Source organism: Lycorma delicatula, chromosome 9, assembly GCF_047948215.1.
Source record: "Lycorma delicatula isolate Av1 chromosome 9, ASM4794821v1, whole genome shotgun sequence".
In the NCBI taxonomy this organism is placed as follows: domain Eukaryota; kingdom Metazoa; phylum Arthropoda; class Insecta; order Hemiptera; family Fulgoridae; genus Lycorma; species Lycorma delicatula.
The window spans coordinates 44,219,030-44,231,366 of NC_134463.1; the positions used below are offsets into that span (position 1 = coordinate 44,219,030).

The window sequence follows — 12,337 nt, forward strand, 5'->3', positions numbered from 1 at the left end:
TTTTAACTTTTTTTTAATTTAAATATATTGATTTATTAATAATTATTATCTCTGATTATAGAAAAATGTCTACAATAAATAATAATTCAATAATAACAATAAAAAAAATCAAAAGTTATTAGTAAAATAAAATTTTATGTACTTTTAAAAATGTGTATATGTAATTTAACTGGTGTACAAGGAAGTCATATGCCCACATCAGATTTTTCATTTTTGCTTGTCTGTGCGTAGAGTATGTAGCTGTTTACTACTGCAGTGTCTAGAAAATAGTAAAATAACTTTATCCCCATCTTCAAGACTTCTGAACAACACTAGAGACCGTCATCAATTAATCAAAATGATCAACACCGCCCATATAGTTATTATAATCAGCAATGGCTATTGGGCATGTCACCTCTTCACGTTCCCCCTTTGGGTTTGTTCTGAGTACCTTCTATGTGTTGGAGGGGTTATGCATGTTAGAAATCACTGTCACCATTTTTAATCCTTGGTCTTTCCGTTTTACTATTCTGATATCAGCAGACTGTACAAAATCATGATCATGTTTAGCAATTAAGGCCACATGGTACCTTGTATCTTCCCCATTTTAAATTTGTTACATTCATGTTCCTTTTTCTCAGCTATCTATTAGCCTGCAATCTTGAATTTTTCCTTGAATTTTTTATTTTATTTTATTTATGTAGATATCTTGTGCTTCTCTTTTTGCATCTAAAAGAAATCTGTTGACAAGTTCCTTCAACGTTTTTGTAGGGTTTACTCCTGGGTTCAAACCAAGTTTTTGTAATACTCTAACACAAACAGCATTTCTAACATTAAAACTTATTACTGAATCATGCACTCCAAATGAGAGAGTTGTCAGTCCAACAAACACCAGTTTAGGAATACGTGTCTATATGATACAGTTGAACACCTCATTAGGATTTTGTTGTCAGTCCATGCCAACATTTTACTAACAGCTCTAGATCAGCCAAACTTTTGAATACAGGTTCGATTAATGTAGCAACTGCCTGAGGCATGGGGTTTTTGCATGAATATGATTTTCAGCTCTTCTACATTTACACCAAGTTTGATCCTCAGAAGGGCAGAGGTTATGGTGCTGGGTTTTTGTCGGTTGATGTAGGGTGAAAGTATATCGCCCAAATAGTCCGCTTCTTCTGATCTACACTAGACAGATTTTGCCTGATAGCATTACCATAATATGACTGTAAGTTGTTTATTTTTTTGTCTGGCAATCTAGCTTTACCTGTAATGTTTTTCCCATCTGACAATATAACATTTTTATTTTCAGAATGTAACTTTCTCAGCCAGGACCCCATCCTCTTTTGAATGTGGCCTATACATTCTAATTTTCATATTCTTTCAGTGCCATATGGAGCTGCTTCAACTATAGATGCAAAGCCCTTGCTATCTCTATCTCCAATGTAAAATTAAAAATATCACAACCAAAAGCAGGAAAAAATAAAAAATTTCCTTGAAAATGAATTTTTACAGATCTATTTTTGCATCAAAGAAATTTTTTTAGTCATTTCAACATTTATTTCTTATAATTCAACATATTTTTTAACTAAAAACTTCAAAATTACAAAATCAATTTTTTGGGTATTTTTATGGTACCATGTGACGTAACTTATCTTTCTTCAGATTTTCATTAGAAAATCCTTTTCTTGTCTGTCGCATGGGTGCACAAGCAAAGGTATCTTGATCAAGCAATATTCTTGTTAGTTTTAGAGAGCTAGAAAAATTATCAAAGAACAGACAGTAACCCTTTCCTCTAAAATTTGATGGCAAATTCTTGCAAAAAAAAAAAAACTAAACCTAAGTGGTGGAAAATAATAATTATCCCCTATAAAGGATTAAGCTTACTAATGAGAATAAGTTAATAAAAAATGGTAAATGAAAATTTTTTTACCATTGTTTAATACACATCATAGAAAATGTTCAAAGTATCATCCTTCTAATCTTATCCATTCACTGAATTCACATTTGAAACTTACTTACTTATCTGTGTAGTACTACACAGATAAAACAAAGGAACTGGCTTTGCCTGTACAATCATCATTTGTCCAATCGATCCAATAATGCTTGATACTGTTTGAAATGTGAAATATGATTTGTCTGAAAAGTTGACTTTATTGTAGGCCTATACGAAGAATGAAGATCAGTTGTAAGATATTAATTAATTAATAATTAATTGTAATTGTAATTAATTTTCCACTTTGGGAATCACTAGATCAATCAAATATAAGAGTATACAACATAATTAATATCTCCACTAAGTACTAACAATTAACATTCAACACAGTCAATATGCTGCTGAATGAATGTTAATAATAATAATAATAATGCCAATATAATTACAGATATATAGTTAATTACCTTATATATATCCATTGATATTTTTGGTCTTGCAGCATGGTATAATATTGAAATAAGATTTAAACCGATGCCAATAAGAATACCAATTTCTAAATGGAAAACAAGACATGCTATGAATGTAGCAACACCAGGTATTAAATCACTCTCTAAAAAAAAGATGCAAAATTATAATTACATTAAGAAATGAATATATTTTATATACACTTATACTTAGTTGTTATTTAATGTTTTGTTTTCATTTATATAACAATAAAACTGATATACAAGCATATATAAATGTTTTGTTAATACTATTTTGATTAGAGAACTCAAGATAATCATCTACATAGAACTGCAAGTTTATAATCTGAATATTCTGTAACATAAATTGAACACAAAAACTTCTTCAATAAAAACTGGACAGCTGGTAGTATTGATGAGATCTTACTAAAACAACCGGCTTTCCTTTTGTCTGATAACACTGATAAACAAAAAAAGTTTTTAATGTTTTTGTAAGTGAGATACCATTTCTTGAATTGCTTAGATATGTAAATACAATTTTTCTATCACCCTTAATTTTAAATAAATTACGCTTAAAAAAAATTAAGGGAAAATATAGTTAAAATTTGTAAAATTTATAATTTTGCATGGTCATACCTGAGTTAGAATAATTTCACTAATGCATTTCTTTTATAAATAGAGTCAGGCACATCCCAAATTAATGTCCAGCAGTAATCGGCTAGCATGTTAGTATTCCATTTCCCTTTATAGCAGCTTTCCATCACCAAAATGTCTTGGTGGCAACGTTCACCGTGTTAGTCACTTATGTCTCTGAGGTTGTCCAGGAAAAAATGTATTTTCAAAGACACATTATATACCAAAGCTCTGTATGAAATAAGAAATTGGTTAACAATATCGTGGTAATTGTCAGATTTTTGTTTGCTGAGAAAACCTTTGCAAATGTCTTTAAATGAAGACCAAGCTGCACTTTCTACATTATTTAACATTGAGTTAAATACATCATCTTTGACCAATTCTCTTATTTGAGGACCAGCAAATATTACTTCTTTAATTTTTCCTTCACTTACATTCGGAAATTTCCGAATGTAAATCCGAGACTATCCTAATTCATTGTTTTACAAAATTTTTCATTATTCCTAGCTTGATATGGAGAGGGGGTAAAAATATTTTTTTGGGTTCAACTTAGGGCTCATGAATAATATTCTTCCCATTTGGAGTTTTCTTGTTTCCTCCACTCTTTGGTAACATAATGATTATCCCTAGCTCGGCTGTCCCATTTGAAAAAAGCATGTACTTAGTGTAGCCTAACTGCATGCCTAACAAAATAGCTGTAACTTTCAAATCACCATGTATGTTCCTATTATTTATAATGCTATGTTTTTTATAATTTATTTTTTCAAGAACGTCTTTCATCACATCATGTCTTTTCAAATTAATACCATAAGCGATTGGTATCGAAGGATATTTGTTACCATTGTGTAGTAGAACCACTTTTAAACTATACTTGGACGAATCTATGAAAAGGCATCAGTCTTCAGGTTTATGAACTTGTCTTAAGTGCAAAATAAGCTCATCAATATTTGTACAATAAACCAAATTATTTTTATCAATAAAGTACTGAGAAAGTTCTTTTTGACAGCTTCGAAAGCCTGAAATTTTTGTATTTTTTTAAAGTAAATTCCAACCTTGCAGTCTTGATCCTAACAGTTCAGCTTGATTTTTTGATAAATTTAAATCCCTAATCAATTCATTTAATTCACCTTGTGATATAAGATGTGGCTTATTGGAAGATAATTCAAAATTTAAATCATTGTTGTCTTCTTTAGTACTGCCTGAATCTTTGTCACTGCTTTCGAAACATACGTTCACAGGGGGCTCAGGAACTGGAATAATTTTGCTTTGAGATTCAGGCCTGATTGCAGATTGCAATGAAGGATATTTTACAGTTTGTTTAGATTTTTTAGAAATTCCAGAACTTGGTAAACAAAAGTAACAATCAGTTACATGATCCTTTGTTTCACGCCAAATCATAGGTTTATCAAATAAATAGCAAAACCTTCTGTGTACCTTTCAGCCATCCTCTTAAATATTACTGACAAAAATTACTGTACACTATATGAGGAGCCCACATCTTATCCTGATCACCAATTTTACACTGAGAGTACAAATGATATGCTTTTTAAATTAAAGGTGTAATGTTTTTTCTATTTGATTTTACAGTAAACTCACCACATATATAACAAAAGGCATCCACATCATTTTCACAATTTTGAGGCATTATGCACTGTTAACAAACTTAAGACAGCAATAAGACTGAACAAAATTAATTCATTCCTAAATCCAGTGCTTAATACAAACAACACAGCTGTATTTTCAGCTGCATGATTTGACCTCCACAGACGTGATTAATTTTGTCCGTGAAGTCTCACTCTTCAGTATTAGATATGATGTCATAATGTGACTATGATATGATTTAATTCTTTGTCTAGTATTGTTTATTTATAGCTTAAAAATTATGTTAACAAAGTTAAACAATAAAAAATGAGCTAACAAAATACAATATAGGTGCTTAAAATGCTAACTGTACATTGAAAGTTGAAAAAAATCCTTTAATTAAAATTAAAAAATTTTTAAATGGTGGGTGATAGAAAAATTCTGAGTTCATATTCGTTTTCAGCATCAACAACAGATTAAAATCATGTATTGCATGTTACAAAACAAAAATTATGTTTATCAATGTAATCAATCTGTATTGCAGATTGATTACATTGATAAACTAGTAAATAGCTTATGTATTTACTAGTGGCTGTATTCAAAACCAAAAAGGGATAGATACAGTAACTAAGTACCGATCAATAACAGAATATATCCTATTAAATTCCAATAAGATTTTGATACATTTTCACAGACTTATTTAAAAATAAGATTAAGAACTTATTAGAAATAAACCTTTGAAAATTTTTTTTCAGAAGTTAACGTTACTGTAAAAGAAAACTTATGATGCTTACACATGAATTTTTTGTATAAAGTTTATAATTATTATAGAACAGATTTAGTATCCCTCACAATTCTTATGAGCCATTCAGCTCAGTTTTGTTAATCAGCTCAGAATATCTGTTTAATCAGAAAATTAAGATTCAATGAACTGATTTTATTATTCAGTAAGAAACTGTTAAGACGAATGGTGTTCCTTATCATAATCATTCTAAGAAAAAGCTGGCAAAGGTTGCATGACTTTTATGGCAATGCCGATTAAGTCATACAATACTTTCCACATTTTTTCAAAATCTTTCTGGTATCACCAGAAAGTTTTTGCAATTCAAGTATTAAGAGTCTGACTTTTGTTTTTATAATAAATAATTTATCTTTTTATAAAACAATAACAAAAATGTATGTACTAACATGAAGAAAATTTTTTTGGCAACCAAATTTTTTAATAGGAACATTATAACATTAAATTTTACACTTATAACAAAAGTAGAATAAACAAACACATAAATTGTTTAATTACTGATTAAAAAAAAAAAAAAAAAACTAAAAAAAACAACTAAAAGTAATAACAGATTATATACTTTTTATAGATTTAAGAAAGATTTTTCTAACAATATTCATACATATATTAAGCTTAACAAATTTGCTTAAATAACATTTTCTTTAAATGTAACACCCCTTCAATAAAAGCTATAATAAAAAAATAAAATTTAAAAAACTTTTTCCTGTATTTTAGGTCCAGGGACCCACCGGGGTCTAGTGATGAATGCGTCTTCCCAAATCAGCTGATTTGGAAGTCGAGAGTTCCAGCATTCAAGTCCTAGTAAAGTCAGTTATTTTTACACAGATTTGATTACTAGATCATGGATACCAGTGTTCTTTGATGGTTGGATTTCAATTAACCACGCATCTCAGGAATGGTCGAACTGAGACTGTACACGACTACACTTCATTTACACTCATACATATCATCCTCTGAAGTATTATCTGAAAGGTACTGGAGACTAAACAGAAAAAAAATAAAGGTCTAACGGTCTATATTTTTTTTTAAATTGTATACAATTTTTGTATCCTGATGGTTATATTTATGAAGAAATGTTAGAAATGAACTGCTGGATTTTTTTCTCAGTAGGTAAGGTTACTATAAAAGAAGAGTTATGAGGAACATAAATGAACGTTTTTTTAATATAAAATTTATAATTATTAAACACAAAAAATATTTAAACCGAAGGAAGGTAAAGCAAAAGAACAAAAAACATATATTTCAATTTTAAGAGATGGGATTTGATATTTTGAAACAATTTTTGGGATATTTGCTTTAATAAAGTTTTCTTTAAATTCCTCAGTAGAATATCAAAATTGGTTTTTTTGTAATATCCCCATAATGAATTTTGAAAAAATTATCATAATTACCGCCTAACATATAGAAATATTTAAGTCAAATTTAAATAAAATTGGTTTGGTCAACAATCCTGAGATATAAGGCCAAAAGCAGTGCAACACAATGTAAACGTATGTACACATACACTTACATATATAGGTTTTTGGTCTAGATGGGCCCTAAAATGTAAAATTTCCAAAAAATTCAACATCCTATTTTACATGATGATCATATTTACCCTTTAATGGAATGTTAGATTCTGTGCATCCTGGATTATTGTCTGTAAGCATAACAATAAAGTGGATAAAACACAGCCCGGCTTTTAGAACAAAATGCTTCAATGTGCATACATTTTATTGTGTTGTTAGATTTTAAGAAGCACCTTTGGAGTAAACTTATTCATTTGTGTGGATGTCTAGACACTCTGGATAAATGCCTTAAGTAGCTAAAATACAAATAATACACTTGTAATATAAGACACATTGAATAATAATAATAATAGTAATTTTCACTTACTTTTAGATCTCCAAATAGGTTTAACAACTCTCACTTCAACCATAAATACGACTGCTGCAACAATAACTGCAGCTAATGTAGCTTTTGGGATAAAATAAAAACAAGGAGTGAAGAACAATAAAGCAACAATAACAAGAATACCTATAAACAACAAAGTAATACAATTAAATTATTTTTATAAAATCAGCAGCACATATTCAAAAACTATATATAAATAATGTTCATATTTATATATAAATATATATATATATATATATATTTATATATATATATTAATTAATATAGAAGCTGTCGATGAAACAATTTTTTATTGTATGATGTACACTTAAACTAAAGATGAAGCTAGAATTTATTCATTACACAGATATCACTTTGATTTTTTTTTCTCGATACAATTAAAATGAACCAATTAATTTATGTATTTATTTTTAACCAACAATACTAGCTTGTATAAGTAAACAAAAAATGCCATCACCACCAAGTTGGTTTCTGAAGCAATTATATAAATTTAGATAAGTTTAATTAAAACATACAACTCCTACATTTGAAAATTTATGATGTGGTAAAGGGGTATTAGTATTGTAAAAAAAAATGTTTAGTGAATGGTTGACTTTTATTGTCATGTATATGAATGCATAACATTACCTATACATCGTAAGTCAGTGCAAATTGTTCATTTTACATCATTTACATATTTTTCATTTTTTAAGAGTACTAGGAGGACATCCCTCACATTTTACCCAGTATAATATGTTGTGTATCCATCTTTTTTCTCAGGATCTAACAATTTCATCAGCCGATAATTTTTCACCCTTTAGGATGGTAAATAACTTCATGTTATTTTTACAGTAAAGAAGTATTCATAATATGTGAGTAAAAATACCTTAAGATTATATTGTAATAAATATTTTTTAACTATCAAACCACACCACTACACACTATTAATTTATTAAAACACTTTTCTGTCTATTGTTTTTTTTTTGTTTTTGTTTCTTTTGTAAGTACTTTAGCAGAGATTTCTGTTTCTGCAGAGTAGATTCTAAAACTTTTATTATAAAAAAATCCATTCTAAGTACAGAGATTTCTGTGAAACTAATCAATGGAGACCAAAAAAAAAAAAAATAGGAAGAAAAAATGTTAATTTATTTTAATAAATTATTGCTAATAATTATTTTAATAAATTATGGATGTAATGTTTAGGATTGGACTTTTTAACTTTAAGAAAAGCAGACTGAGCCTCCACGAAGTGTGCCTGCATATATCCAGAACAGATAGAAGAAATTTGTCTGTGAACTGAATCTAAACAAACTTGATGGACTACGTCCACGAAGGTGACCTGTTGACAATCAACCATGAAAAGTCCTTTAAGAAATACTCCACTGGTTGAACCAACCAACACCAGGGTTCAGAGAAGGGAGCACTAACATACAGTGAGCTGTCATTTAAAAGATAACAAGGGATCAGAACTACTGGAATGCCCTAACATCACACACAAGAACAAGAACAATACAAAATCCAAAATCAAACTGAAGCAAATTGCCTACATTTCCACACACAATGTAAACTGTCTTTTTAGTTTACCAGACCTGCAGACTGGTAAACTAAAAATAATAACTGACATAATGGACCAACAAAAAATTCTCATCACGGGGCTGCAGGAAATAAGAAATACTGACTAGGATACCATGGACTCTCAAGGATATAGGCTCTACAAAGGTATATGAGAGGGTATGTCTCACATAGTTTCTAGTGGGCCATGGGGAGGTTCAGAGAATACCCGTTTATGTTTAAGCTAGATCACTCTGCTAGTTGTCTAGTGTGTGTAGAAGGGAAGAGACAGTATATCGCATCTTCTTTTGCTTTCCCCCCCCCTCCACGATTGAGGATGCAAGCAGGAAATATTGGACACCATAGATAAAAGGAAATGTTCCTCCCACAGGAACTGCAGCAAATCATGTTGGAAAGTGCAGAAAACTGGAGCGGCTGTAGCAAGGTTTGCTAGAAAGATAATGGAGGAGCTGTACATCTGAGAGGAGTCTCTCAGGGGTTGAAGAAGGGGTTGTCAGAGGGTGTGGGGGTGGACAGACACAGAGCTGAGAGCCTAGGAGGTTCTCCATACATGTAGGGGTTGGCTGGGTGCGATGAGGTTGTGGGCACTCTGCTCCTGCATCTTATGGTGTCCCATGAGGTAAGTATGCTGTGTAGCATTCAATTGTCTGTGAAGTGTTTGTTTATGTGATTGGATGTGACTGGTTTTGATGTGATTTGTGGAGTGTGCGGCACGAGGCATATTTTCTGAATGATGATTGGATGTCGTGGAGTGTGTGGTGAAATTTTAGTCTGATGTTTGGTACCTTATGGGTGTGTGGTCTGTGTCTGTTGACTGTGGTGTCTGAATGCGTGTGAGGGTATATTCCCCCTTCCTGAAGTAATACACACCAGCTGTACCAGAAAGGGTGGGTAGCCAGGGATGGAGGTTTAGTTGGTAATGCACAGGAACACATATGCATTTAATAACATCTTGAGGAACCTGTTAGCGAGTCCGACACTGCCCAGGCGCCCATAAACGGGTTTCCTCCACCTCTTAAAACAAAGAGTACAAAGGTACCTGGGAAGAGAGTGATGAAGACTGAAAGTTTGAGAGTGTCCCACAGTTTAGAACAGCCATTTTGGTCAGCCCAAAATAATAAACTCCATACAAGAATTCAAGTCACGATTCCCAATAATCTCAACTCATTCCAAAATCAACTAAATAAAATCTACAACATAATAAATGCCCACAACCCCACTAATAATAAAAACAAATCCCCAAAATACTGCAAAGAAAGAAAAAGATTCTGGGAACTACTCAACTAAACCATAAATAACATCCCAAAAATCACATTAAACAACTAAATGGAGACTTCAACGCTCAACTAGGCAGAGAAAAAAGATACTGTGAAATCATTGGAAAATGGCCTGCCAAAAGAGAACAAATGAAAACAGACAGAGACTCATTGATCTCTGTAGAAATCACGACCTAATCTTGAAATTCACATATTTCAAGAGGAAACATCAAAAACTCAAAACCTAGAAACACTCTAACAACACTAAGGGAGCAACTGGAAGGAACATCAAATTATTAAAATTCAAGTTTCTGGGACTTCATTGTATAACCTAATCATTCATAATTGTACAATTTTATTAAACACATTTTTATTGTTCTGCAATATTTTGACATTAAATAAATTCAAGAATCGATTTTGTAGAAAATGTTTAAATAAGATTGATAAGAGTAGTCATACAAACCAGTATACAATCCTCCAAGTGGAGTACGAACACCACTTGAATTATTAACTGCACTACGAGATAATGATCCTGATCCAGGGAAACTCTGTACCATTGAATTACCGATATTACAAAGTCCAATAGCAATTAATTCTTGAGTGGCATCAACTGTTTTACCATTAGCTGTAACAGAAAAAAGAATAACACAATTATATCTTCACAATTTATCACTTATCCACCTTAAAATTACAATTATAATATTTAATTAACACTTCCATTGCTACCCCTTTATTATAATATAATATTCCAGGTGTATTTGTTATTTAAATATGAATTATTTCAGTTTTATGCTCTCAAGAACAAAAAAATTAATAAACTACAGCATAAGCAAAGGTAACAACACAGCGCATAACTACATATTCCATTATGTACCACCTCCTTAGTATTTATCAAGATCATAAACGTGTCCTCTGTATAGCAAACCATTCATTAATTCTAATTATCTATAACTTTGTACAGATTTATGAATGTTGTTTGTATTAAAACCTAACAGAAAATAACATTCACACAAATAAGATAATTATGAGAGGCTATTCAAAGCATTCAAATAAATTTGTTTTGTACAGATAGAGCTGCATAGAATGATAAAATTTAGATGAAACATTAAATTGTTTTATGAATATTATAAATAATATTATTACTTGCAATAAACCAAATATCTCTGCAACAATATTTTTTCATAAATCTTCATTTATAAACTGTAGTGGCATGTTAAAAGAATTTATTTTAGTACTGTTCATATCTTTCTTTTTCTGTTTAGCTTCCAGAACCACCATAAGGTATTACTTCAGAGAAAGATATGTATGAATGTAAATGAATTGTAGTCTTGTACAGCCTCAGGTTGACCATGTCTGAGATCTGTGGTTAATTGAAACCCAACCACGAAAAAACACCAGTATCCATGATCTAGTACTCAAATCCTTATAAAGAAACTCCCTTTACTAAAATTTGAACCTTCTCGACTTCGAAAATCAGCTGATTTGCAAAGACAAGTTTACCACTAGACCGTATAGTACTGTTTATATCAGTTGCATTTATTATTATAATTTCACAGAAGTCATTATTTGTTTTTTTGTTATTGTGCTCTGAACACTTGCTGGGTGAGTTTTATGTTTTAAGATCTACAACAGTATGTCTGGAACATGTATTACTACTATCCAAGTTCCTGAACATCTTCTAACAATATAAATTTTGTTATACAAATGCTTAAAACCAAGAATCCTCAACTACGCTTTTAATTACAGAGATAGAAGTAACTATTTTATTAAATTTCACTTAGAGTATCAGCAACTAATTTTTACTCCTAACTTCTTTTATTTACAGGGTAGTAGTCCGTAAGATTTTTTATAACTAAGATGTTGTAGAACTATCTGGATTATAAGGATTGCAGTTAATTATCTTGTTCACGACCTTTTTATTAACTATTTCAGCCACCAGACATTTTCATTATTGCTTTAATCTTATAAATTAAATGTATTTATAGATCAATTAATGTAAAGAATCAGTGACGAAATCTTCTGAGTCACAAACAATGTAAAAGATTTATCCAATACATTTTATACCATATAACGTCCTGACAGCTATGCTAATAAAGTGATTCCCAGTACTTAAGTGTCATCTTATGCTATAATAATTATGTATTAAATTAGAAATGATGGATATCTATGATCATAGTAAATTACTATTCATGTTTTCTATAATTCAATTACAGGAAATGTTGATATATCAAAAAATAGAAAGCAGAAA

General features: G+C 30.6%; 1 protein-coding gene across 3 annotated transcripts in view; it reads right to left on the bottom strand.

The window, feature by feature from the left end:
- Window positions 1-12,337, bottom strand: part of Esp (Epidermal stripes and patches) — a 148,861-nt gene that overhangs the window by 7,774 nt on the left and 128,750 nt on the right. For all 3 annotated transcript variants that reach the window (XM_075376214.1, XM_075376215.1, XM_075376216.1), the window contains 3 exons: window positions 10,553-10,714; window positions 7,265-7,405; window positions 2,377-2,522 (listed from right to left, as the gene is read on the bottom strand). In XM_075376214.1, the coding sequence (XP_075232329.1) occupies window positions 2,377-2,522; window positions 7,265-7,405; window positions 10,553-10,714 (449 nt within the window). The remainder of the gene's footprint in view (window positions 1-2,376; window positions 2,523-7,264; window positions 7,406-10,552; window positions 10,715-12,337) is intronic.